This window comes from Apostichopus japonicus, chromosome 2 (assembly GCF_037975245.1).
Source record: "Apostichopus japonicus isolate 1M-3 chromosome 2, ASM3797524v1, whole genome shotgun sequence".
Classification (NCBI taxonomy): domain Eukaryota; kingdom Metazoa; phylum Echinodermata; class Holothuroidea; order Aspidochirotida; family Stichopodidae; genus Apostichopus; species Apostichopus japonicus.
In genome coordinates this window covers 24330446-24356971 of record NC_092562.1, presented here as the reverse complement: position 1 = coordinate 24356971, position 26526 = coordinate 24330446, and the positions used below count along the sequence as shown (strand labels likewise).

At 36.0% G+C, this 26526-nt stretch overlaps 3 protein-coding genes and 1 long non-coding RNA gene across 5 annotated transcripts in view; 1 reads left to right on the top strand and 3 right to left on the bottom strand.

The window, feature by feature from the left end:
- The window catches only part of LOC139982901 (3',5'-cyclic-AMP phosphodiesterase 4C-like), a 282309-nt gene extending 270221 nt beyond the window's left edge, over positions 1-12088 (bottom strand). Inside the window, exons 1-2 of the mRNA XM_071996092.1 lie at positions 12026-12088; positions 1425-1535 (exon numbers count right to left, since the gene is read on the bottom strand). Of these exons, the coding sequence (XP_071852193.1) occupies positions 1425-1535; positions 12026-12073 (159 nt within the window). The 5' untranslated portion in view covers positions 12074-12088. The remainder of the gene's footprint in view (positions 1-1424; positions 1536-12025) is intronic.
- Positions 1-26526, top strand: part of LOC139983213 (uncharacterized) — a 229402-nt gene that overhangs the window by 181026 nt on the left and 21850 nt on the right. The gene's annotated exons all lie outside the window — the stretch shown is intronic.
- On the bottom strand, positions 7769-11050 carry LOC139975591 (uncharacterized). Its single transcript, XM_071983621.1, has 2 exons — positions 11012-11050; positions 7769-10296 (listed from the first exon to the last, which is right to left on the bottom strand). Exons 1-2 carry the CDS (start codon positions 11048-11050, stop codon positions 7957-7959), a joined length of 2379 nt encoding a protein of 792 aa, XP_071839722.1. The 3' UTR covers positions 7769-7956.
- LOC139983003 (sodium/myo-inositol cotransporter 2-like) overlaps positions 16716-26526 on the bottom strand; it is a 40672-nt gene continuing 30861 nt past the window's right edge. For both annotated transcript variants that reach the window (XM_071996324.1, XM_071996332.1), the window contains exons 8-15: positions 26497-26514; positions 25054-25189; positions 23813-23920; positions 22723-22873; positions 20339-20507; positions 19736-19951; positions 19122-19236; positions 16716-17051 (exon numbers count right to left, since the gene is read on the bottom strand). In XM_071996324.1, the coding sequence (XP_071852425.1) occupies positions 16843-17051; positions 19122-19236; positions 19736-19951; positions 20339-20507; positions 22723-22873; positions 23813-23920; positions 25054-25189; positions 26497-26514 (1122 nt within the window). In that variant the 3' untranslated portion in view covers positions 16716-16842. The remainder of the gene's footprint in view (positions 17052-19121; positions 19237-19735; positions 19952-20338; positions 20508-22722; positions 22874-23812; positions 23921-25053; positions 25190-26496; positions 26515-26526) is intronic.

Sequence of the window (26526 nt, the reverse complement as noted above, 5' to 3'; positions counted from 1 at the left end):
TGACCTTTATTTAAAGGGACCCACACCGCCACCCCACCCCACCTCACAGTCTTTCATCAACATGCGTCTTGTGAAAATTACAATAAAACTGTTAAAAAGTTTCGGGTTCGAATTGCTAGCTGTAAATTTAAAGGTTTTCTATAAAGCACATCTTTAGACATATATTTTCTTATGATTCATATATTAATTATGATATGTATGTATATGGATATAGGTTTAAAGATCCACTAGCAGCGTGCATGTGCAGGTGAACCTACACTGCTATATTGTGTTACAATGTAAAACAGTTTTCCAGAAGTTGTATAAGTGAACCAGGGTATTAACAAAACGAATCCAAAATTGCAAGTTATTTCTCGCATACCAAACATGTTCGGAACCACACGCGTATCGACATGAAATGCAGACTTTTAGCAGAATTTTGGTCATTATTTTGTGTATTCCCTTCCTCTTCCACTTTCCTACATATTTCAATGAGTATATAATGATGAATCTGATCCCGTCGTTGACCTAAGAAGAGACTTCACGACTGTCTTAGCATTTTTTTGTAAAGATCTTCAATCCGAGAGGCACGTTATGAAGTAGATTTGCACCTATAGCAGCAATCAGGGAGTTTTTTTATGGAAACTCCCTGCAGCAATACACTCATGCTAACTATATGCTATTCAAAAACAACGTTAGTTTCGCGAAATTGGATACTTACACAAGTGGTCACAGTTACTGTGAGAGCCGTTTCTGCCTGCTGGGCAGCTGACTCTCTGTATCATATAATTATTAGTAATAAAAATCATTGGCATTTGTACAAATTCACCTTTTTTTATTATTTCATTTTATAAGACTGAAAATGCTCACGCTATTATGACATATAATGAAGATATGTTAACGCTTGCTTAATCTGTAATACACTTTAATAAAGTACGTACTAAGCGTTTGTTATCTTCGTCAGAGGATTAATTATAACATTTATGATGCACTTGAACTATGGTGTTGTCATTTGTTCTTACCACAAGTGCATTACCTTAGTACGCTAAACGTAGGCTCATAGCAATACATCATTTACCGTACATAATCCCTATATCCTTCGTTGTATCCCTTTAAGTTCGCCGTGTTACAGGTACCGTCTTCATTGTATCGCATTGCATGTTATTGCACCCAAACATATTACTGCGTTAGATAATGTTTCTACATTGCAGCCAGTTGTATATACCGTATCTTTCTGTTCTTTAAGTTGCTTTGGAATTTCCTTTTGCTTAAGTTTCGCGTTGTCTTCAGTGTTTTGTGAGTTGCATAGTATACGGTATGTTATTGTATGCGTCTCAGTAAGCTGCGTATTAAGTCATTGTATAGAAACATCACAGCTTATATATTGTTGAACGTCAAAGGTTACTTAACTAAAATATCGTAGCATTAGGTCTATATTAACTTACCCCGCTGGGAAATTCTCCACGGCGGTTGTTGTCCCATAAATGGTTGTGTTGAGGCGAACCCGGTATTCGTAAACTTGCGTGGGCAGACATGGTCCAGGTTATTTCCAAATACTTCCAAAAGTAGAGAAAAAGAATAAGGTAAAGTTTCCCGCGTTTTTACCTGACACAAAATCAAACCGCAACGATAAAATAAATCATCAACATGTCACAGAGAGCAATAGAAGCCCAATAAAACAAAATAATTTTAGTATTTTATCCAGTTTTATCCGAAAAAAATATTCCAAATTGAATACACAAAGCGAAGCCGAAAGCACTCTGAAGTGATTCTCGATAAAATTCTGTAAGCAAATCACCCAATCCAAGAAAAGATCATTTCGTGTAAAGAATGAACGCTGTAATCAATTATTTACTCAAGAAAACCAGAATTCTTGTCAACGAACACAATGTCGAAAGACCTACATTTTGTTGAAAGTTTTCCATTGTTAAAAGGTAACCTTCGCGGAAAAAACGCAAACTCACTACACACAAAGTGACTACCTACACGAGTCAATAGGCCAGTTCATACAACGAGAAAGCTACAGGACAAAATGAGTTTTCAAATATTTAAATAATCTGGCTTCGTATTTTGATAGCGGCGTGTGATCTTACGTCATGACAGTATCCTCCTAAACAATCGCAATTAATTTGTTGTCTTCTGTAAGACAAAACATATACTGAGATGGGAATGACATTTACAAAGCCACCTCCTACTGAGAAATATGTCACATCCAGCGAAGCAAATAGAGCTTAGATGAAACGATGATAAATGTTATCAGTGATAAAGAATCCATTTCCAACTTCTCCGTTCCGGTTCACGTAGGAGTATATCTCACACAAGAACACTTGTCGAAGAGTTTTTTGCTCCCACTAAGGGCGATGAAAACGTGTCTGTAGCACGCGCAGCCATACGATCGCAAGGTAACTTGTCCAATTATAAACCTTACCCACACGTTACTCGGGTTGTGTGTGTCGCACGGAATATTGCTGGCTCGAGACTATATCGCTTATCAAGTTCGAATGAGCGTACATCTTTGAACTCCTCTAATCGGGAACTTCTCTAATCAGGGAGTTCTCTCTCCATCTCTCGCTATATGTCTCTATCTCTGTCTCTTGTAATCGAACTAAGTGGCGCAAATGGTGGGCGATCTATATATTTTCATTAGTTAAATCATAAAGAACCATAAAACTTGTAAAATTTTCGTCGTGCATTGTGTCATTAACAACATTTGTGCTTTCTACTTTGTCACTCCTTTCTTCCTTTGGCATTTGTCAAAATTATCTTAAAAAAATACATATATAATAAAAGGGAAATGAGAATAATTGAAAATATTGACAATATAAGTCGTGTGAGACTGTGTTAGACCTGTAACCAGGGAGTTGTTATCCATAACAACTCCCCGTTGTAACGTCGATAGCACGGGACTGTTGAATGCCACGGAAAGACACAAGTGTTCACAGTCATTGATGGCTGTTTCTGTAGTATATGTTCCCTTTCGAGGGGAATGGTGATGCACACCTGACGATGATCACACAGTCACAGTCCCGATGCAAGGGGACTGGGGTTGCGAGCGGATCAGTCGTTCGGTAGATTGGTTTTCTTGCCCAGGTTCTTTCGTGTGCGACTTTTTCTTAAAAAGTATGGCTGTTTCAGGATTAGTTTAACCATTGCATTATAGTTCTGTGATTGGAACATTTGATACCCCCATTGAGTCTAGTACATTTAAGAAGCTTTGACACAACATTTTTAAACAAGTTGAGCCCATATTTTGAAGCGGTTATGACTGTTTAAGAAGACTGGTATTATTTGGTTTAGACCACAGACGGGTCCATGGGCATATCTAACAACCGAAAGGTGTTCAAAATGTTATTAATGCAACCCTTGACACACACAGTTAGTTCTAGCCAAAAAGGGATTAAAAATAAAGCAGAAGAGAAGTATGTACACTTTGGGATATATACATGCGGCCTATACTTGTGTTAGGTTGTTTCCACATAACAGAGTAACAATGAGTATGTTACACTCTCTGATCTTTCGTCTTTAATGTTATAGCCTATTTTTAATTTTTGACCACGAGAGTATCTAGAGTTATCCTTGAATGTTGCATGCAACGAAGTTGCGAAAGAAGGAATTTGACCAACTCATATAGGAAATAAAAAGGAGAAAACTAAATATTTTGAGTCGTTTAGGAAATCGACCATTAATCATCAATGCTTCCCCTTGAGTCTTCACTACCAAAGCAGAGTGAATACTCTGCGCAAGCGTAGTTTTTTATCTAAATATTAAAGAAAAAGAAAGAAGTATTTCAATATTCGTCTGATATTAAAGTGTTTTATACCGGAACTAAGTAGACCTTAATTTGCTTAACCTTGCAATTATTCTCCCAATCGTAGTTAATGAATAAATCATCTACAGCCTATATTCACTATATATTTTGACTCAAAAGCATAATTTTAAGTAATCGTACGTAAAGTGGCCACGATGAAATTGGCTTTTAATGAATTTGGTTGAAGTTTGAGAATGGTTTAAAGGGATATTTCGTATAGGCAGAGAATGTGATTCCGTCATAAGTGAGAAAAGCAAACCCAATTCATACCGCAAAGATGAATCCCGTGTTTCGCTTTTACGGCACCTCATTCGTATATACAAGTCGCCAAGGGTGGTATAGCAGAGGGCTAGATCGGGGGGGGGGGGTGGGGAGGGGGAAATCTGTGGACCGGCTGTGCAGTCCATACCACAGATGAATTCCATTATTGATTTGTTTCAATCACAGGACATTTTTTAATTACAACTTTATTGTATGATACATAAAAAAGTGCATCATTTACATAACAGTGGAACACTTTCAATTACCAAAGTACAGAGAGGGCACTTTTTTGCCAAAATGGTAGTTCGTATTTATGAAAAGGATCATGTTTTAGGTTCCTTATAACACACGTTATAACACACGTTCCTTATAACACACGTTCCTCCCCTGCGAGTTATTTAAAGATTAATACCAGATCATGCATCCTTTGGCATTCTCGACAATGCTATACACAAGGGCTACATACTGCCGTTTTGGGACTTCAAAACATTTATTTTCTTTCATAATCTGGTTTCATCTGGACAAGGGATACCCTGTAAATACAGTTATGCCTCTATATAGCTGCCACGTACCGTACTGAGTTCAAAAGCCAAGGCAAACATTTCAGGGTACATTTTGTTCTAAGAATATCCCCGCACTTTGTTGATAATCAACAAAGTGATGTCATCAACTCTGCTCAGAGGATATTGTTTACGTTCATAAACTTCAATAACTCCAAACAATCATGATATATTCAAAAGATAGTGTTTTCGTCGAGTGTTGACGCAGTCAACTTCCGCCTTCCATCTGATATATGTTACTTTAAGGTTATTTTATTATTTTCCGTTTTAATGTACGACGCCCATTACTGTAAAAAAAAAAAACATTCCCTGCGCATGGAAATTATACCTTTGACTTTTAAAACCGCACGTGGGGCATTTTAACAAATAGTTACGGAGTTTGAGCATTCCATTAATTAAAAAGAGGCCAATCATCACACTTTCTTATTTTTTAGTTTGATTATTAAAACCGTCCGTGTGAGTTCTTTCTTTTTCTTGTCTACTAACATGCATTGGCAGATTGTCAAGTTTCGTATTCCTATAGTTGTGCATCAGTAGTCTTGAAACCACACATGGGCAGGCGGGAGACATCTCACAGAAGATTGGTGAGTAGTAATGACAATAAAAGGGACGAAAGAGACAGAGAGAAATGGAGAGAGGTGGAGAGACAAGAAGACGAGGAACAGGACAAATGAAGAATTAAAGATTGTGTCATCCCCGAGCGTTGTCCTGGATTTTACTTCATTGAGAAAAGTTTCCGAAATCAACATATTCGCTGAAAGGTCATCATAAAAGGGAACTTCGTGTTCCCGATACCATGAAATGTTGAGCGGTGTATATATATATATATATATATATATATATATATATATATATATATATATATATATATATATATATATATATATATATATATATATATATATATATATATATATATATATATATATATATATATATATATATATATATATATATATATATATATATATATATATATATTTGGTAAAGATAAAAGTGTGCGAAGGCGTTGCGACCTATAGTGAATGACAATAATAAATTGTATGTATAACAGCGTGTGTCCGGATATAATCCTCTATTATACATCTATTATTTACAATTTGATTTCCTATCTAGAATTTATGGTTAACTGTGACAGTCTCAGTCTTCGCAAAACAACGGTTTCCCATGTACTGTGTATTCGTGTAGTTATCTCATTTTCTGTATTAAAACAAATATATATACAGATCGCCTTTCATGATGACAATTATTAACGAGGTAAAGTGAGTGGTGCCTGTCAATGAAAATGCGTTTAACATACGAGGAAACGTGGTTATTTTATATATTTGTATATAAATTTGTGTTTTTGAAGATTTATGGCTGTATGGTAAATTTTCACGATATTTGGCATGGATCGGATTCATATCAGTGTAGGGACGAGGCTGTTAGTGACTGGAGGCGTGGGCATGACTACGCAGGAGACGTGTGTTTACATAATTATGTCCAGTATTTCATTAATGAGATTAATGTTAAAAATTTGTTACATATTAACGAAAAACAATTTTTTAAATGTTTTATTTGTACTTGTTTTCCATCAAGGAAAAAGTACAGCTTCTTCATATTATATTTCATTTGGATATGAAACCAAAAAACATTACTTCAGTTGAATAGCTATTTAGTGTTCGCTAACATCTTAAACTTTCTTGAGGAAAAATATTAGACTTGAAGCACTTAAAGTTATCAATATTGCTTCCAAATTGTAGCCGGATATGATTTGCCAATGACTGATTTACACAAAGATTATACCATTACCCTAATATTTACAGTTATGACTGTGTTCTATGTATGGAGACTTTGCTTAAAATTCCAACTATTTATTGTCCTATAAGGACTTTTAAGTCCTATACATATAGGCTCATATTGAATATTTGGAAAAGTTGAGACTATTTGATTTTCAAAGTTAAAAATATGTAAATAGAAGTTAACATCAAAAGAAATTGAATAAAAATGTTGGGATCATACATAGACTGATTTATGGGTAAATAATTATGTGTGCATATTATCAAGTCACTTACTCTAAATGAGTTTAAAACCAAAACTTTAAACGAATACGGATACGAGGTGATAATCAATTTATATAAGATAACATCTCTCTGCAAATTCATGATATCACATGCCATTGATATTATATGCAAATAGCCCCATCGATTTGTTTGACCTTGTTATTTTGATCCTTCTTCCCTTCCTGTTTTAGGTTATGCTTTATTACACTAGCTTAGTATATTCGAAAACATAAGTTAGGATGTTTAACCTTTTACCAATTTTTGATAGTATAATCACTTAATGAAATAATAATAAAAAAATCATCTTCGCCATTTTAAATAATAATAACCTAAATTTCTGCACTTGATTTATATAATGATTTGAATGATTTTGAGATATTCTTCGCTACCTTTGAGCTTTTGAGTTGAAAGGAAGCAAGAAGAAAAATAATACTAAAAAAATGAGACTTATGCAATGTTAGCTGGTGATTCTCTCACGATATTTCACATCGGTGCTTAACCTAATTCAAACACAAAATCCATCAAGAGTAAAACACTACAGTCTGATATCAAGAACGTATATCCCCTCTGGTTCTTTTCCATCTTCATCTTCGTTCAGCTTGCATGCATCAATTTAAAACAAAATTACCTCCACATAGTTTCCGCGCATATGACGACTACTTGTCCCCCCCCCCCCCGTTTTTTCTCCTTTTTTTTCTTCTTTTCATATTTCAAACTGAACTTTTCCCCGCTGGGAAGCAACGTCTGGTGAATGACACAAAACGTGACATTGTAGCCACAAAGGTGGGAAAGAGGCGGTCATCATTTCCTCTCATCAAGGTCTATTTTGCTCATTATCTTGTTATTCCACTCGGTTTGTTTAACACCTGCCTCTTCTTGAGTATGCATTGGACGATACTCAAGTGAGCGATCTCTGAAAACTGCCAAGGGAGCATTTGGGAGCATTTCTACAAGTATATGAAAGCTGAGAGTAGACTCTGCTGAGTCTGTTCACCGACGCTAATGAGTTTCCCTAGTAAAAATAGGGATATATATTAGGAATATATTTTCCTCCCCTTTCTATATACGCGAAACACACACACACACACACATATATATATATATATATAATTATATATATATAATTATATATATAAAAAAATTGAAAACACCACAGACTTTAACTTATACATCTATTTACCAAAATTGATACAAAAAGAACGACATGTTTCGAAAGTAGCGACTTTCATCATCAGGTTACAGACGCAAAATGAACAAGTAATAGCAGACAAATGTACACTAGCAATAACACACAAGGAAAAGTAGATTAACTCAACAAAGATAACACTGGACAGTCAAGCTGCTTGTTGAGATTAGGTTTATCCCAATTGATATGTAGACTTTCTTTGATCCTAAGCTGGAGTTTAGTGGGAGCGGAGTCGATAATTTTGAATGAGTTGTTGCCACATAGCCGCTTACAGTTGGGAAATTTAGCTAAGTGTTTGTAAATATGTGAATTCTTATCGGTTTTAAAATGCTCAGAAATCCGTGTAGAAAGGTGCCTATGGGTTTCCCCTATATAACAAGCATTACAGCTTGTGCAGATGAATTTATAGACCACACGAGATTTAAGGTATGATGGAATCATGTCTTTTACTACACACATATTTCGAACTTTAAATGAGATAAACACTAATTTGACATCAATGTCTGTACAATGCGATTTGATCAACTGTCTAACTTTGTTCTGAGCATGACCAGAGAAATTACCAATGTACGGGAGCTTGTAAAATCTGGTATTGTGAGAAACCGGGTCAATGATATTTTTCGGTGACACCTTGTTTTGTAAATACGATTTCACAACTTTGTCAATTAAGTGAGAGGGGAACTGATTTTTGCTGAGTGTGGATATAAGTCCTTTTAGGTCTAGGTCAAATCCTTTCCAAGAATTGTTGACCTTGTACATTCTATCCACTAACGTTTTAATGAGACCAATTTTGTAAGAATACGGAATGAAACTGAAAAAATTGGTTAGTAACCCTGAGTACGTAGGTTTATGATAAACGGAAGTGTTGCAATGACCAGTGTTGCTGACAAGCACATCCAAAAATGGTAGCGTACTGTCTTTTTGCTTCTCAATAGTGAATTTTATGTTAGGGTGCCGAGTATTGATAAATTGAAGGAAATCGATGGCTTCATCCTCATTTCGGAAAAGACAGAAAATATCGTCAACATATCTGCGGTAGTGATAAGGTTTGGATGGGGCAGATGAATCATTCAGAAATTGTTTCTCCAAATGACCCATGAAGAGATTTGCCAACACCGGTGCTAATGGTGAACCCATTGCCACACCGTCCACTTGATCATAGTAATTACCATTGAATAAAAAATGCGTTTGTGAGGTAGCAAACATGAATAGTTTCTGGAGATCCCGCCTTTCAATACCAACGCCTGGATTGTTATGCATTATGGCATCGATTGCAATATCAACAGTTTCAGAAAGTGGGATGTTGGTAAATAAACTAACTACATCGTATGATACCATGTAATGATCAGATATGTCCATAGATGTAATTTCCTGGACAAAAGAGAAAGAATCCTGAGTGCAATAATCGAGACAAATGTTGGGAGATATAAAATCACTCAAAAACTTTGCCAAATTATAATTATAAGTACCAATACTTGAAACAATAGGACGAAAAGTAGGAAATGAATTGTTATTAGTACATTTGTGAGTTTTAGGCAGTCCATAAATTCTGGCAGGATGAGATCCTGTAGGGTAAATGTTCATGTAAGTGTCCTCCGGGAAAAACCTTGAGCCCTTGAGCTTTCTTAGAAATCTTTGTAGCTGTCCTTCTCTGCGTAGGGTTGGATCAATTTTTATTTTCTGGAACCTTGTTTCATCGTTGATTATTGAGCTAATTCCCTCGTTGTAAGCTTGACGATCTATAATAACAACTCCGTTACCTTTGTCAGGTTTTAGAATGACGATGCTTGAATTACGTTTAAGTTTCTTCAGAATCTTGTACTTCCTCAGATCAGTAGTCGAGGGCTTGTGACTTATAACATAATTATTTGCAAGGTAAGCCAACTGTGTTTTGACGACTCCGGCGTCTGCAGAATCCTTTAGATTTCCTTTTAGGAATTTGTGGATGAGTTCAAAGCTGGTAAGAACATCAGATTTCTTTAGGAAGGGTGGCTGAATCCCAAAACTTAATCCATATTTTAAGACATTTTCTTCATCTTCGCTCAGTTGGTAAGAGGAGAAGTTCTGAATGATTTCGTCACTACGGAAAGGAAGTGTTGAATTTCTAGTAAGGCGTTTAAGCTTACTTTCGTGTCCGGCTATGAAATTGCGTGAAATTCGTTCCACATTAAAGTCGACTGCTTTCTTGAGAATATACCAATCGAGGCCAGTCACTTTTTGTCGGACATTTTGGATATCCTTCGCCAACTGATTCGCAAGAGTGGCTTTCTCCTTGCAACGTTTGTTGAGTGCACTCTTTAAAAGTCTCTTTCTGATTGCAAGGACGTCAACATTGTCCGCATGCTGGATCGTGAAGCATAAGAATTTCGGAATAACGCCAAACTGGCGGCAGTTCCTGAGAAAATTGATGTCCAGTTCTGCTTTGCGGACTTTGATGCATAGTTTTTCGAGCTTACGAAGCTGAGGAATGGATAGCAATCCATTATATTTTTTTGTGCAACATCGTGGATAATATTTCCAAATGGTCTACCTAGCACAAATTATATATATATATAATTATATATATATATATATAATTATATATATATATATATAATTATATATATATATATATATATATATATAATTATATATATATATATATTTATATATATATATATATATGAAAACGTAATGAGTTGGAAAATCAAGAACAGAGGTCCACAGGTTCGAAACCGGTAACTAAGGTTGTAATTCCACTATAGGCTTTTGCCACCTGTATCGGACAATACTAGTTCTGTTTTGGTGACAAAGTTGCCTTACTCTATTACTCTAGAGATCAAACATGATTGTAACCGACTCGAAGTCATTTGTGATTCCTAAAGACGGATCTCGAAAGAGATACTTTGAACAGACTTTTGTTAATGAAATGGAGGTAAACGACAAGGCAAATTAATATATATAATTGAAATCGTAGTGAGTTGGATAATCCAGAACAGTGAAAAACTTCCAGCCACCACCGGGATTTGAACCCGGGCCTCCCGCTTTATATGCGGACACCCTAACCACTATACTATGGACGCTGATTGTATGTCCAGAGGTTCGAAACCGGTAAGGAAGGTTGTAATTCCACTGTAGGCGTTTGCCACCTGTATCGAACAATACTAGTTCTGTTTTGGTGACATAGTTGCCTTACTCTAGAGATCAAACATGATTGTAACCGACTCGAAGTCATTTGGGATTCCTAAAGACGGATCTCGAAAGAGATACTTTGAACAGACTTTTGTTAATGAAATGGAGGTAAACGACAAGGCAAATTAATATATATAATTGAAATCGTAATGAGTTGGAAAATCCAGAACAGTGAAAAACTTCCAGCCACCACTGGGATTTGAACCCGGGCCTCCCGCTTTATATGCGGACACCCTAACCACTAGGCTATGGACCCTGATTGTACACTCTAAAAACAACCTGGTGAAAATTTCCTGATTAACAATTTGCTAACATTATCCTGGTTATTGGCTACGTTAGGAAACATCATCCTGGTTACGCTCAATCTGGCCTGGGGTAAACCTGATCTTAATATAACCCTGGTGAAAATAGATTTTGTCAGAAACCGACCGATTCGCTTCTCACGTATGATGACTGGATGTTCCACAAAAAAGAATAAATATAGAACATTTATGAAACTGGAAGAAAATTTGACACCTCTTTCGAGAGAGCTGCTAACAAAGTGAGCATTATATATTAACTTATGGGGAAATATTAATGGTACTAATACTTTAACGTAGAAATAATAATAATAATAAAAAGGTTTGACATTTTACAATGCACTTATGTTTAGTTGGATGCATGCATGCTTTGTTAATAACAGTAATGTTTCCTTTGCGCTGGACTGACTGCAAATAATATACATGATGATAAAGCGACGTATTTTTTTGAATTCTTAACACATTTGTGATGAAATATCACTTATGTCCAGAGGTTCGAAACCGGTAAGGAAGGTCGTAATTCCATTGTAGGCGTTTGTCACCTGTATCGAACAATACTAGTTCTGTTTTGGTGACATATTTGCCTTGCTTTAGAGATGAAACATAATGCTTGAGAACTAGAGAAACAAAAGTTGTCGAAATTACCGATACTTAATACTGTGAATACATATGGGGGTATGAGCCTGTTATACCATTACCTCACAGTACTTAGATCTTACGTTAGTTCTGCCTGGGCCATCAGCTATCCTACGTGGTTGCGGAAGCATATATTCTTCCAAACTGCCAAATCGGGCCCTGTACCTTACATTACAATCCTCTTTCCGGTAATCTTGAGGGCGACATCAGTATCCATCAAATTGCTAATTACTGTGCAGTTCTGCAGTGCAACTCTTCCTAGGTGCTTCAACAACTGTTTTCTTCAATAATTCCTTACCCAACCACAGCACTAGATTCAGCAACTCTCTCAGCATTCCTGTAAATTGTTTGAATTCCCGTCAGTATTGTATTTGTTTCAAAGGTCCTGTATCTATAAGATCTTCAAGTCTTTCATTGACCAAACTCAAGTCTGTACATACAATTGGTAACTTTAAAAGACGTTACAAACTATGTTGTTATCTTAGTATTTTCTTAACGTCTCTTGTTTTCTTCACCGATTATATTTGTATTGTTCAGTGTCTCAGTGGTTATTTCAGTGATGTGCAGGGGTACATGGTAGGCTGTGTGGGGTTCAGCATCCTTTTGTCTTCAATTTGTCTTCATTGTCAGATCTCTCTTCGTAATTTTTGCCGTCCATGGACTTTTATTCTACATTTTTCTACATTAATCAGGGATGTGCAAGTCTCTGTTTTGAGTAGTCCCTCAATCAACCAATTATAGCAATGTACTTTACTTTTCTGGTCTGTGTGAGTTTAAATTTATTTTATATTGTTTTGTTTTTGGTTATTAGCGATGTTGTCACTCTTATGCTTAACTTGATCTCTGTCTTGTGATTGATTCATTAAAATAATTGAAACCAAATGAAGCAAATCAAGTAAATGACAAAAAATGAAACAATTGAAACCAAAGAAACAAATGAAGTTAATGAAATTAAAGAAACAAATTATACAATGAAATAAAAGAAACCAATGAAATATATGAAACAAATGAAACAATTGAAAAATGAAATAAATCAAAGAAATTAACCAATGATATAAATGAAATAAACGAAATAAATGAAGCACCTGAAACAAACGAAAAGTATGTATGTATGTATGTATGGGTGTATGTGTGTATGTATGTATGTGTGTATGTATGTATGTATGTATATTAGATCCTCCTGCAAGCAGGAACTCGCGAAGAAGCCTAATTGGCTTATCAAAGCCGCAAGCTGACCGAAGTCAGTCTCTCACATTCATATTTAACGTCCATGATTATGAATTGTTAATTGTCAACAACTCTGTAACTGGACGACATACATTAATCTGGGAGTGACTCGAACCGGGGACCTTATGATTGAAAGGCACCGGTGTTAACCACTGAGCTAACACTCCAAGCAAGAAACAAATGAAATGTTTAGTTATTGTTCGCAGGCCTGTAGCCATGAATTCTGAGTTGGAAGAGACCAAACACCCGCGTACTGTAACTTGTGACGTTTTTGTACATGATGGTGGCGCAAATTTGAGCCACGGGCACAGTAGTCTGCATGCGGGGGGGGGGGGACACATGAGTCCCGATTTTGGCTATAGACCTTTAAATGTGGTGTACGTAAAAAGTAGTTATAGAAATGGAGAGACAAAATACTATAATTAACTTGACAGTTCTAAAGTGTCCTGATTACGCCTGTACAGTATACAAATTGCTAACAATTGTCTTAAAATTGTCTTAAAATTAACTTGACATTTCTCAAGTGTCCTGATTATTCTCAAACTATCATGAGTGTCAAATTTACCTGTCGATTCATCCCAAAGAGAAACGGTGTTTTTATATGGCTCTAAAATAATAAAGACGAAAAATCCCTTTTTTTTTTTTAACATGTGGCCAATTTGATGCCACCCTTTAAGTTCCAGAAGAAAGCAAATTCTTTTAAAGTACTTCTCTTTCATTCTGAAAAGCACAAGTTATCTTTCGTTAAGTATAGACTTCACACTGGTGTGTCAATTATACCAATTCCTAGCTCGTTCCAAATGGTAATTAAGGTCATGAGACTGACAGCACCCCATTAAGGCATTAAATGGGAAGCTTCAATTAATTCTTTAACAAACGCCCGAAATGCAAGAATTCACGAGGCTCAGTATAAAAAAAAGTAGTCGTTTATTGTTGTTGACATTCACTAATAGCAGCACTGTATAATCATTAGCCTTGTTTTGTGGTTTCAAAACAACCTTAAACTTGAAATAATCGTGGTTGTACATGTTTTTCTTTAATAGGCAGACAATTGTGTTATAATTAGAGCCCTACGGTAATATCACTTGTTTCAACGAAAGTAAATGACGGGTATGTATTGATTGTAACCTTTCAATTTGTGGAGGAAGCGTTAAGAAACATATGCGGTAAAATGGGGAAGGTGAGGGGAGGACAAACAGAGAATGGGAATGGGGAGGGGAGTTAGGGGTGCGTTGATATGGGGAGGAATCGAGGTAGAGAACAACGGGGAGGAAGGGTGGTCGTGGTCAAACACTATTAGAATGGGTTTACTAAGAACAAAATCAGAAACACGTTGAGAAAATCAATATGATAGTTGGTTGACCCTCTAATTGGAAAAAAAAATCTTGAGAATGGAATACAAAATTATTAACATGCAAAATGAATTGTGCTATAGATCATTTACATGGAAAACGTTAAAATGTCATCGAAATGTTAAACTGTTCACGTAATTATGGCAGCAATTTTCAGCAAATTATTGAACAGTGCTAAATTATTTTTCTAAGTAATGTAGATATTTATTGAATTGATTACCTTTTAAATTTTGAACGATTTAATAAAATGTCAGTTAAATGACGAATTATTCACTTTGTCATGTGTTTTAATAATTCAACAGTTCTCGACGAAGAGTACTTTTACTTTTCCATTTAGAAATTTTAAAAATATGATATTTTTAGATAAATGACCAACTTGGATGACTTTTGATATTTTTCAAGTTTACATTTTCCTTGCAAAATGATTTAATACACACACGTCATATGTGAATACTATTTACATATATTGTCGAAATGACACGTTTCACATCAGCAATGATACCAGGCTTGCTAATCGCAAATGAAGAACAACAGAACACAGCGAAAGGCCTAACTAAATTTACCGTCTCGATTAAAGACAAGAAATATCTGATAATGAATTCAAAATAGACCTGAAATTGAAGCAACTCGTTAAGGTTCTACATGTATCCTATACATACCATATAGCCGACTATACGTAGCTCAGCCCTGGATATCTAACAGAGCGCAAGAGGAGCAAGGTGGGGGCGGTGTGATGGTTTATATTAATTTCACAGTGCGCTAACTCGCATGTATGTCACTTAGGCCTATGCTCTCTCTCTCTCTCTTTTACAGCCCTCACAACACCAAGACCTCGAGTTGTTTTTCATCTCTGAAGATATAATATAGTTATAATGTGGCAAGTTGCATTGCCTCAAGAAGTACGGTATTGCATGATGCGGTATTTCTCGGGTTAGGGTTAACCCTAACCATAGGGTTTCCCCGGTCCACAAGAAACGTCATTCGTTGGGCTGTATCATGCATGATGACATTGCTCGACATATTAAAACGGTTTTCTTGAGAAATACTGTCACGTGAGGATTGGCTGCTCGCCGCAATGAAGATCTCATAAATATTCATGTTACATTATGCAAATTGTGCTTAATAACTTTCAAACAGTTGTGTATGTTGACATTGTAAATTACGATACTTTCCCATATGGCTATAGTTATTCATCCATGCATACATGTTAAGATTATAAAGATTGTTAAGTAATATAATACAAACCAGCACCAACGCGCGAACGTACGTACGTACGTAGGCATATACGCACGTATGTAGGCACACACGCACCAACTCACTCCTTTGTTTTGTCGGGGAATTACTATTTGTGGGTGTGCGTGTGTGTGTTTTTTTCTTCTTTTTTTTGGTACTGACTGATTCATGACAAGTAGCCTATTATATCACGAGTGGAAAATGAAGATACTACTTCTATTTTTGGTCATTTAAAACTGCCACAAAATACCTCGAAGGTTTCTGCGGTCTGTACCTATTCGGATTATTGCAATTAGAGGGCGTTTGCCTATATCGAAAATAGCTTCGATGAAGAAATCTGGTGAAAATTCACAATGATTCAATATTAAAAGTAGATACATATCATACAAAGAAGATTAGCATGTCCCGAGGATACTTTCCAGCTATGCACATAGTACTATATGTATACTCAAGGCACAACTCAGCCGATGTGTGTCTTTTCTTGTCCACCTTTTGTTAATTGTTTTGTTTGAGTCATACATTCGTTTATTTGACCTGTTAGTGTTTAGTATGTGGTTATGCGCGTATGAAGTGGCAACGTTTAACCTTGTAAAGCTGTACATATTTGGCAGCATAACTGATTTAAGCGACCTCGCACTGACACCTCTCCTTCTATGTCTCTACATAGCTTTATGACGTAACCAACAATAATCTTCATGTATACAAAAGTTTCGTAGTGAGTTCTTTACAAGTGCACAACCCCACCCTACCCATCCCTCCCATTCACTCACTCATAGATTGGTAGCTTCGTAGTCACCAAACTGATTGTGTGGTACTGTCTGAGATAACAGCAGCAACTGGAGCCACACTATCTTGATGAACAATCTTTTACATGTTGGTTTGTTATTTTGGTTGTTCTGGTTAATGCTAGTCTGTTCGTCCAGTCCCACCCCTCCCACCCCCCCCCCCCGGCGCCCTCATTCTCCTTGCACCACCAACATTCCGTCAAGTACCCCATTATAAGGCCAAATAACCCTTTCTTTGGTTTATATTTCATATGTGTTCTAAGTTAGATATGGCTTATCCTAAAGTTTATAACAAGTTTTTAATTAACCAAATAAAATGTAAACAACCACACCAAATATGAAACAAACAACTATGTTGATATTTAGGATCCATTCTTTCACTTTTGAGACCTCCTTCTTTTGACTTTGATCATCTTCATTACTTTCTGGATCCTCCGCCGAAACATCAAATCTCTCTGTTATACAACAAAGGTACTTGAGAATGAGTTTTCCTCGAGGACTTGGCTCCCGAACTGAAACAAATATGCAAATTGATTAATTGAATTCGGTTAATCAGAAGTATCTCAAAGTTTCATTTTCGAATTGGGTTCCAAAATTACGTTGCATGCGTTGTTACTTCGTATTATCTATACGCAACTCTGCAAAAATAGACATGTTGATGTAGTCTCGCAATCTAATAACATTATTATGCCATCGCTTTTTCCTTTCATCTTATGTCTCCTTTGTTGTGCCTGTATTTGATCTATTCGTTGTTCATTTGTCCATCTGTGTCTCTTAATGTGTTCTTAGTTTGCTTTAGTTTCAGTTAAGGTCTGAAGATAATTTCGGCTAGGATCGAAACGTCAGGCTTATGGCAGTAGTTGAGCAGTTTGATACGGTTTGTTTCCTTTCACATATTTATCTGTGACGTTACCCCTTTTCATTGTTCCGAATTACCGACTTATTAACTGTCACCCCCCCCCCCCTCTACCTAGTGGACTTCTGTGACCCACCCTCAATATGTGTCTCAACCATCATGTATAAAAGAAAAAGAACTTTAGAACTAACAGGATATTAGTTATGCCAATGGTAACTTTTTAGTCGCCCCTTCAGCTTCCTCAAGCTGAGAATTCCTAGCTACGGGTCTGCATTATAAATCGATACCAAAACATTTCTTCAGCCTTGCTTGGAAACGAGTGAACTTACTTTCTAATTTCATCGCAAAATATCGTACTAGAGATATTTGAATTTTCTCTACAATTTGCATAGAACATATATCGTTTAAGGGCTAGATGAGGTTCTATAATTTGTTCTCACAAAAGAATCATTTGTATAGGCCTATTTACTTTAACGTAAATTTCCTCTGTATTACGTATACTTGTTTTTCTTTTGATAATGCGATATTGTAATTGCTGTCGTTCACTCTCACCATCTCTCCCTCTTTCCGTTTTCCTTATAAAATGAAAGCCTCATATTGAGGAGCTTCTGTTTCCAGTCACTTGTGACCAATTGCCACTTTCAAACAGTAAGTTACACTACGGCGGTTTAAATATGAGAACATTTTTTGTCTTAATTGCATCTTTCAAAAGAAATCGCGGGGGGACCAATGGGGTCGTTGCAATCGATTCGCTGACGGTCTCTAATTGGATTATTCATAATTTAACCTCTTCCAATTATAAAGAAAGAGAGAAAGATGTATACTTCAAACGAAGAAAGATATTCAGTGACTGCAGAAGTTTCGCGTTGTGCAAATTCTATGAAATATGAATAAAACCTAAATTGCTTAAATCTGTTTGTCCTTCAGTAGCAATATGTCACTAACAAACAATAAATTATATCATTACTGCTCATTTTTGAACTAAAGAAGTAAACAACTGGAATATTAAACAGCTAACATTAATTTTAGGTTTAATTTGAAATTTAAATTTTAAAAGCGTCGAAGTCACTAGACTATGAAAAGTGTCCCATGCAGTGACAGAAATGTGACGGAACTTGGAATCAATGTTTTGACTATTCGTCTATATTAACCTTCCGATTGCAAATATGTATCTAAATTAAAAACATTCATGGCCCCTTCAGATTGCGTGTGGAGAAGAATAACAGTCGCGTGCCCGGATTCATTTAAGAATGGAACGATAAAGCCATTAGAACAAACACGTCCTAGGTATGACATACAAGAATAGGGGAATAAACATTACGAGCCAGGGACCACAGTGGCAATAAGTCTGCTGGACAGATCTTTTCTGTGTTATTCCTACACAATATGTCTTGTATTGTCTATATATTTTGTTTTGAAATAAAACAAATCAAATCAAAAGCCAGCTATCCTTTTGGAGGACAAGATGGGTCTGCCGAAAATCAATAGTCCATCCGCCAATTAGAAAATAAGCTACAAGTTGCGATAATGTATATAATGTCTTCTAAACCTTGATCAAAACTTTGGATACACTTATTTTAACAATAGTTTCTTGGGGGAAGTGAGGACTGGAGAGAATAACACCACGCCCCTCATTCCTTCCATCCCAGAGTTGATGGGAGTACATTTTCTGAATCGGTCCCGGTAACGCGAAACATGAAAATCATTTCTTTATTCTATGCTTCACCTTCTGTCTGAACCGTCTCTGCTGTTGATTCCTTCTCTGAAGTATTCTGGTTCAGCATTGTCGGTCTATCCTTTGTCCTTGGGACATTACGGGTCCACCAAGTCAATCGAACCAACTATAGAAATAATATGAATATGACAAATAATATTAGAATAAAAAAGTACACAAAAACAAGGGGGATGACAACCAATAATTAACGATAGTATTTATAAAGGAGGCAAATACGTACAATACTTTTGTATTTCAATGATAGAAGATCCTCCACCAAGAAGGAATGATTTGAGAACTGTTGACGTCACTACAAATCTTTTGGTTCTCAAAATGATTGACAAGCTAAACTTCGCGTCAACCACCCAGTTTCTATTTCTTCTGTTTGTCTGCTGTAAACTATTCTAAGCTGTTCTAAAACTCTTTCAAGTATTGCCACTGTTTTGCAACCGAAGCTGTCCGAGTCCGAGCATTGTATCAAAACAACAACACGGAGGATGAAGAACAACAATATTAATGGATCTTATTTTGTGAGAAATATCAAATCTAACTATTTCATCATCTCTTATTTCATCTCGCTCTCCTCGATCCCCTCCCCGCCCCGTCCATTCCCACCTCCATTGTACCTTTTCTTTCGGCATTGGCTCCGTCAACAGACTGACGAGGATAATTACAAAAAGGCAAATACCAAAGAGGAGTAACGCAAAGTGGAGAAAGGGAAGTTTCTTGGTAATTCCTGGACGAGTATCAACCTGTCCGCAGCCTGGACTATCGAAAAAGAAATCACTGGTAAAACGGGCCGCACCCAGTAGAACGCCGCTAACCAGAGCAGCAAACGCACCCTGTAAAGAAACGACGGGTAAAAGGTTACATCAATAAACCAAGAACCTGATCCAGTAGTCAGTCTGTGTGGATTCTCGTCTTCTGGTATAGTCTGCCTAAGAGGGCAACATTAATTGCATATATATATATTTATAACTTTTTTCTTTTCTACTTGCAATATTTCACACCAAAAAGAAATGACATACCATATACAAATTAACATTGATTACTTTATGGAGGAGATAGTTTGCACAGAGTTAACACAGAGTTTACACAGAATTTACACCGTGTTTACATAGTGTTTACACAGTGATTCTGTGAAATTTACATCAACTATCACCGCCACTATTGTTGTAACTTGATATAGTTCATAATTAAGATTAATTTTGTGGAATAAAACTGAACACCTTTTCGGTTGCTCTCTCCCAAAGGATACCGACAATAAAGATGGCAAAGACTGGAGGGTAGAGGTAAGATGCAATTGATTGGATGTAGAAGAACAACTCTCCTGCTCCATATGACTGTATGATTGGTAGCCACAACACAGCAACGACAGCCACGACAGCGGTAGTAACTCTTCAAAGTGAATGAGAAAAGAAATTCAAAAGTAAAATGGAGAGGAAAAATCACGATGGGGAAATTCACACAGAGGACTACATACCATATCACTCAATATCGTAGGAAATATAAATTTGATTTGTCACCTACAGCTAACGCTGATGTATTTTGCATTATTCAATGTATATAATACATCGATGATATATTGTTTTGTTGGTAAAAATGGTATGTACACATGATCTATCTATACGCTACTTGACTATGCATTTTATTACACAGACCACGAAAGTTAAAATCTAACAATCGACACAGAAATCAACTTCAAAATGATGTCATCGTCAGAATTGTGTGCTCTCACGTAACGTATTTTTGATACACTTCAATAACATTTGGACTGAATTTTATACTACATGGGTGTCCTTGATATTGACGTTGATATTTAAGATGTTGATAATTGTATTACCTTTGATAAAACAACTTAGTATTTACATTAGCCCTGAGTATATAATGAGGTCGACATCGAATTTGTCTTAAAATAAATAATCTGGGTACAAAATGTGTTTTTAAACTAAATATCATATTATCCGGCATAGTTAGAGATATATGCAGTCTGCATTCAACGTTTTCTATGTTCTATGGGCATATGTCACACCGTATTAGCCGTGAAATTCTGTTCATAGTTCTGATTCATCAGTTAATTTGTAACACATATTACGTAGCCTTCCCTGTTGGACGTGTTACAAGGCGGATCCAGGATTTTATAGAAGGGGGTGCAGCCCTAGTAATCGTTGAAACCTTCTTTTCATGGGGGAGAGGGGAGGGGAGGTCTAAGGGTTCTCCCCAACAAAACCAAATGCAATTTAAGACTTTGGATGGTGCATTCTGTGGCATATTTAGACTATATATAAGGTTTATATAAATGAATCTTAACAAAACTTTGCCCTTTGATTTTTAGTAGAAAGTCGGAGGGAGGGGGAGGGAGCACCGTACTTACCCTGGATGCAAGCAAGTGTTCGTTACAAAATAATTCTCAAAGTTAATTCTCAAACTGTGGATGTATAATCATGGAATCTCATTCACCCTATTCAAATGTCACATGCGGTTTTACCTGTACTTTAGGTCTCCCCGTTAACCAATCACAACCGGCGAGGGTAAGTGACGTGCAACAATTGTAAAACCGTTTATAATGGCACATAGCAGTCATCTTGATTTATTGTATTTGAAAAAAAAAACACCCTGATTTTTGCTGAAATTTACATTAATTTGCAGATGATATGAGCTGTCGTTGCACAAAGTCACATACTGTGGTTATTAAAGTTTCTGTTAGTTTCATTAAATATCACGCAACCCTCATAATATGATATTTTAAGCTGGTCGCCCGTATATATGAGGAAACGTAAGTGTGCATTGAAGGTAATTTTATTTATTATATATAGGCTTAAAAATAATTAAAAAATAATTACTTTACAGATGGCAATGTGAACTCTCTTTTTTTCATTTTACTTTATATTTGCTTTACTTTACTCTTTAAACTTAAACTTTTGTAGAAAATGCAGTCCCTCGATCGGAGTCATTCCTCTTTTTACTAGACCGGAAGAAAGTCTCCTGCACTAATTGGTGGTTGGTATAATTTTCATTAAATTTTGAAACGTTAAAAAGCCATAATAGCGAAGTTTTAATTTTTGTTTAACGCATGGTGTATCTTTTTCGTCATTTCATGTCTAATTAATGATCAACATTTGACAGAATGTATCAAAATATTGGCCAAATGACACAGTTACGAAAAGGAATTGAAACGAATTTCTAGTGTTCATTGAACTTCAACAACCACTACCGACAAAAAGGGAAAGTGCGCCAAAGCCAATTTCATGTTTTCTGTATATTATGCGAAAAATAGAAAAACTACAAGCGACATCTGTGAGGTCTTATCATTTAAACTGCATGTTTGGGTATATAAGGCTGCATAGCATATGGCACTCTTTGTTTTGTACTAGCATTCCAGTACTTGAATGCTGTACAAGAAACAGCGGAACAAATGAGGCTCGGATGGGATAGGTGACGTGATCAGAGCGGGGGCACTAGATGCGGAGAAAGGAGGACCAATGCTTGTATACAGTGGCGTATAGAGAGCCACGTCTGCCCTCATTCAGAGACAACTCTTTCATGGGGGCCTCCTTATTGAAGCTTTCATTTTACTTATCTAAATTATCGCCAGGCCTGTTGATATACCCACCTTCCAACAACCAGAAGTTCTATATCAGATGGCGAGCTTCGCATCTTCGTCCAAATATCCATCGTAAACAGAGTACTAAGACTGTTGAAGATTGACGTCATGGTTGAAACCAAAGCCGCTAACATAGCCGCCAGCATAAGCCCCTTTAATCCTAATAGAGGTATGTGGGTAAAAATAAAAAAAATGTTTAGTATTTATCAGCAGAGCTATAGTCTTTAACATATAGAACGAAACTGTTGTAACTAAACACTCAACCGAAATGATACCTGTATTGTCATGTTATGTTGTTTTTTAAGCTCTTAACTCTGACTGACTGTTAAATCATTATCTTATTAACATTACTTACAGGTGTGGTATAAGATGATATTTCAATTGATCAAACTAAGACATATTCAAATATTTATCATCATACTACAAAATAATCAATTTTATGCAATCAGACATTTGTCTCTTCAGCTAAATGTTCGCCATTGTATAGCGCCACCTTTTTCATTCCTTAGCCTTTATGTGTAGACCCACTTTGTATAGTCCTTGAGCATTAGCCTGATACAAGTTTGAAGCTAACGGACGGAAAGAACATCAACGAAGAACAAACTTGTACTTCTAACCAACTGTATGTTGTGGTATTAGTGTCTTCATACCTTCAACATTGATTGATAGCATGATATAACATAGTTTCATTGTTCACCAGTATAGTCTCCCAACTATAGAGTATTGTATTTCTGGATTCATCAAAGAGACACCATGCTTCAATGTACTTGCTTACAAATGCAATTTGTAGTTTATATTGTATCAAACCACATTTCACGAGCAAATATAAGAGAAGGATTCAAATTAAAAGTTTGATTTTAATCTCCTTATTCGATGTAGAAGTCGACTAGCAAAGCTGACGAAGTACAATTTAATGTTGTTTTCCATCTTCTTCTTCCATTTTTTACTGTAGCCATTGTCTCAAAGATGTTCCCAGGGCAAATACAAACGACTGATTTAAAGGTTAAAGACCGATAGCTTATACATGTTCCATTTAGTTCGGTGCTCATTCAGTGTATACTTCGATGATGAGAATCAATGACAGTTTGTTTGTTCCAACCTGTAGGCATTAAAGCGACGAGAAGCTTAGGGTATGCGATATCTGCACATCCCTTAGGATTTCCACAGGCTGCTAAGCAGGTCTCAGGACTCTGACATGCTACTTCATCTGCAAGAGATTGTAATAAACGATTCGTTACAATATTCTTAAACTAGACAAATTCTAAATTCCTGTTTTGAAAAATGAAGAAGTATGTTTAGGATAGACATGCGTGTTACCCAGTGCCTTTCGAATGCAGACTTTCCAATAGAAGTATACTACGACGCCCATGAGGAAATATCATATACAATGTTAGGGTAGAAAGAAAGCCGGATTCACAGAAAGGAAACCGATATAGACTAGGCCACTGTGATTTGATACTGATGTATAGGAATAATCTTTCTTCTATTGACTTTCTTTTACGGTGCAGACAAGAAAAGTACAAAGAAAGTTATTAAAATTGGAATTTGAGGGAAACGGCATTATCTTAAAGGATTTCGAGAATCTTTCCTATTACTGGAGAAGAAGCAGCAGACCTAACAGAAGAAGCAGACCTAACCATTCCGATCATTGATCTATTTGATCGAGACGTTTGTGATGAAAGACTGCCTGAAATCGTTACGAGCAATCTTATTCCATTCGGAAGATATCAACATTTAGGAATTGATCAAGTAAAAAATATGCATCATCGAGCCAAATATTGAACTTCTGCTATTTTCCTTAAGAGAGATGGATTTAAAGATGTGAATATGCAAAATCTGAAATTCCATAATATGACGTATTAATGGCATGGGTTTCAATCTCAACCATATTTGCATTCACAGTAAATTGAAAACAAAGTCAAAGTAAGAGGTTTCATCTCCTGATTGCATTATGAGAGCTCATGCTGATAAACTTACCCCCACCCACCCACCCCCAATTAACCCTCCACCCCCACCCCCACCCCAATTGGTAGTAATTCTCCTCCCAATGATTAGGCTACTTAAGATAGCTGAGGGTGTTGCAAAAGAAAAAACACGACTTTATTTCAACATAGGACTGCAAAATAAAATCCAATGATCAGTGAATCATGTCTTTTATATATAAAATATATATAAAATATATATGAAATAAATAAATATGACAAATATTCATGCCCAATAAAACATAGAAAGAGCTCGCACTTATACCAGCAATTATAAGATAGATTCAGTGGGCATCCCTATATCCTCGTATTAGCACATAAATGCAACAATCAAATACAAGATGTATAACGAAAATACCTGGAAAAAGTGCTCGGCTGATCATTCCGGGATATACCATTATCAAGATAGGTAGGATCTTGAGGTAACTAGCTAGAATGCTACCACCTTTAGCGTGGTTGAGGTTTTTAGACGCCAGTGACCTTTGCACTATGACCTTGGAAAAGAAACACAAGGGGAATTGGAAAGAGCGATAATTGCATGTATTCATATAAAAAGCGAAGATGAAGAAAAACAATGTTAAATAAATACTCCATCCAGCCCTCCTTTCCGTCACTGCCGACCTTCCATCAAATTGGATCGATTGTTCTAAATGTTATTTGATTTACTTAGCGAACTGCATACGTGCTATGTTTAGTATTCAGATTTAGTGTTACCTTCTTGTTTGGTATTATTTATTGATATTTTAGTAAATATCATTATGTAATAGCGCCTTCGATCATGTTTTATTGAAATTGTTGCGCTTTATTAACACATTTTACTGTTATTTAGTATGATTAAACTTTGTGAATTTTGTCGTTTGAAATTCGAAGGGAACGGAAATAGTGCATATAGGAAATATGAAAGAAAAATGTTTGCCTCTAACCATTCCTTTGGAATTGGAGGTGGGATTGTAAAACATTTCACGAAACATCATATCCTAGTTTTGATTTATTCTTGCTGTCCAGTGATAAATTCTTCACACCAACCTAAACCATGTCCATCAAATTGCTACACATCAAGTAGATACAGGCAAGTGGATACAGGCAAGTGGTAGAAATGAGTGGTAATATATCATGTTTGTCAGAACCTGTTGCTGGTATATTGTATGTCAAATATAGACTCCGTATTTCGATTCATTTTAATTCATTAAATAGGTTAACATTGCCAACCGAAAAAAGAAGGTTTTGAAAATGAAACATCTTTCCAGCTTAACAATTCAATTGTTAAGTTCAATTGAAATGTAAAAACCCAGTGTTATAGCAGAAGAGAATAGGTGTCCCTTAATTTAAGATACGAGTATAAAATATTTAATTGGTTATTTATATGGAAATATCTGAGATCCAAAAGAAATATATACTATATGCTATATTCTCTTCTTCTTGTATAAAGGTAAAACTATATATAAATATATATATATGTAATAAGTAAATAATTAAGCAAATTAACGTTTACTATAAAATACTAACAAAGCGGATAACTTCAGCTTTACCCAAAACTGGGACAACATATGTATCCAGTATAACATTGCACAGTTACACGATTTCCTATCAGCATTGTACACATATTTAACATATTTGTTACATTTTGCGAACTAAATATGTGGTCAGAACATCCACATTTTCCACAATAAAGCAACACTATATCCTAAAATTGATTGAACGTCTGATCTTGTCACCATCAGTGATAGAATACAATGGTTCATCTCATTTGGATGGCCGACTTAAAATATGTCGATAAAAGATTCAAGAGGCTGAAGGTCACCTGGTTCGTGCACCAGTACACTGAAAAAAT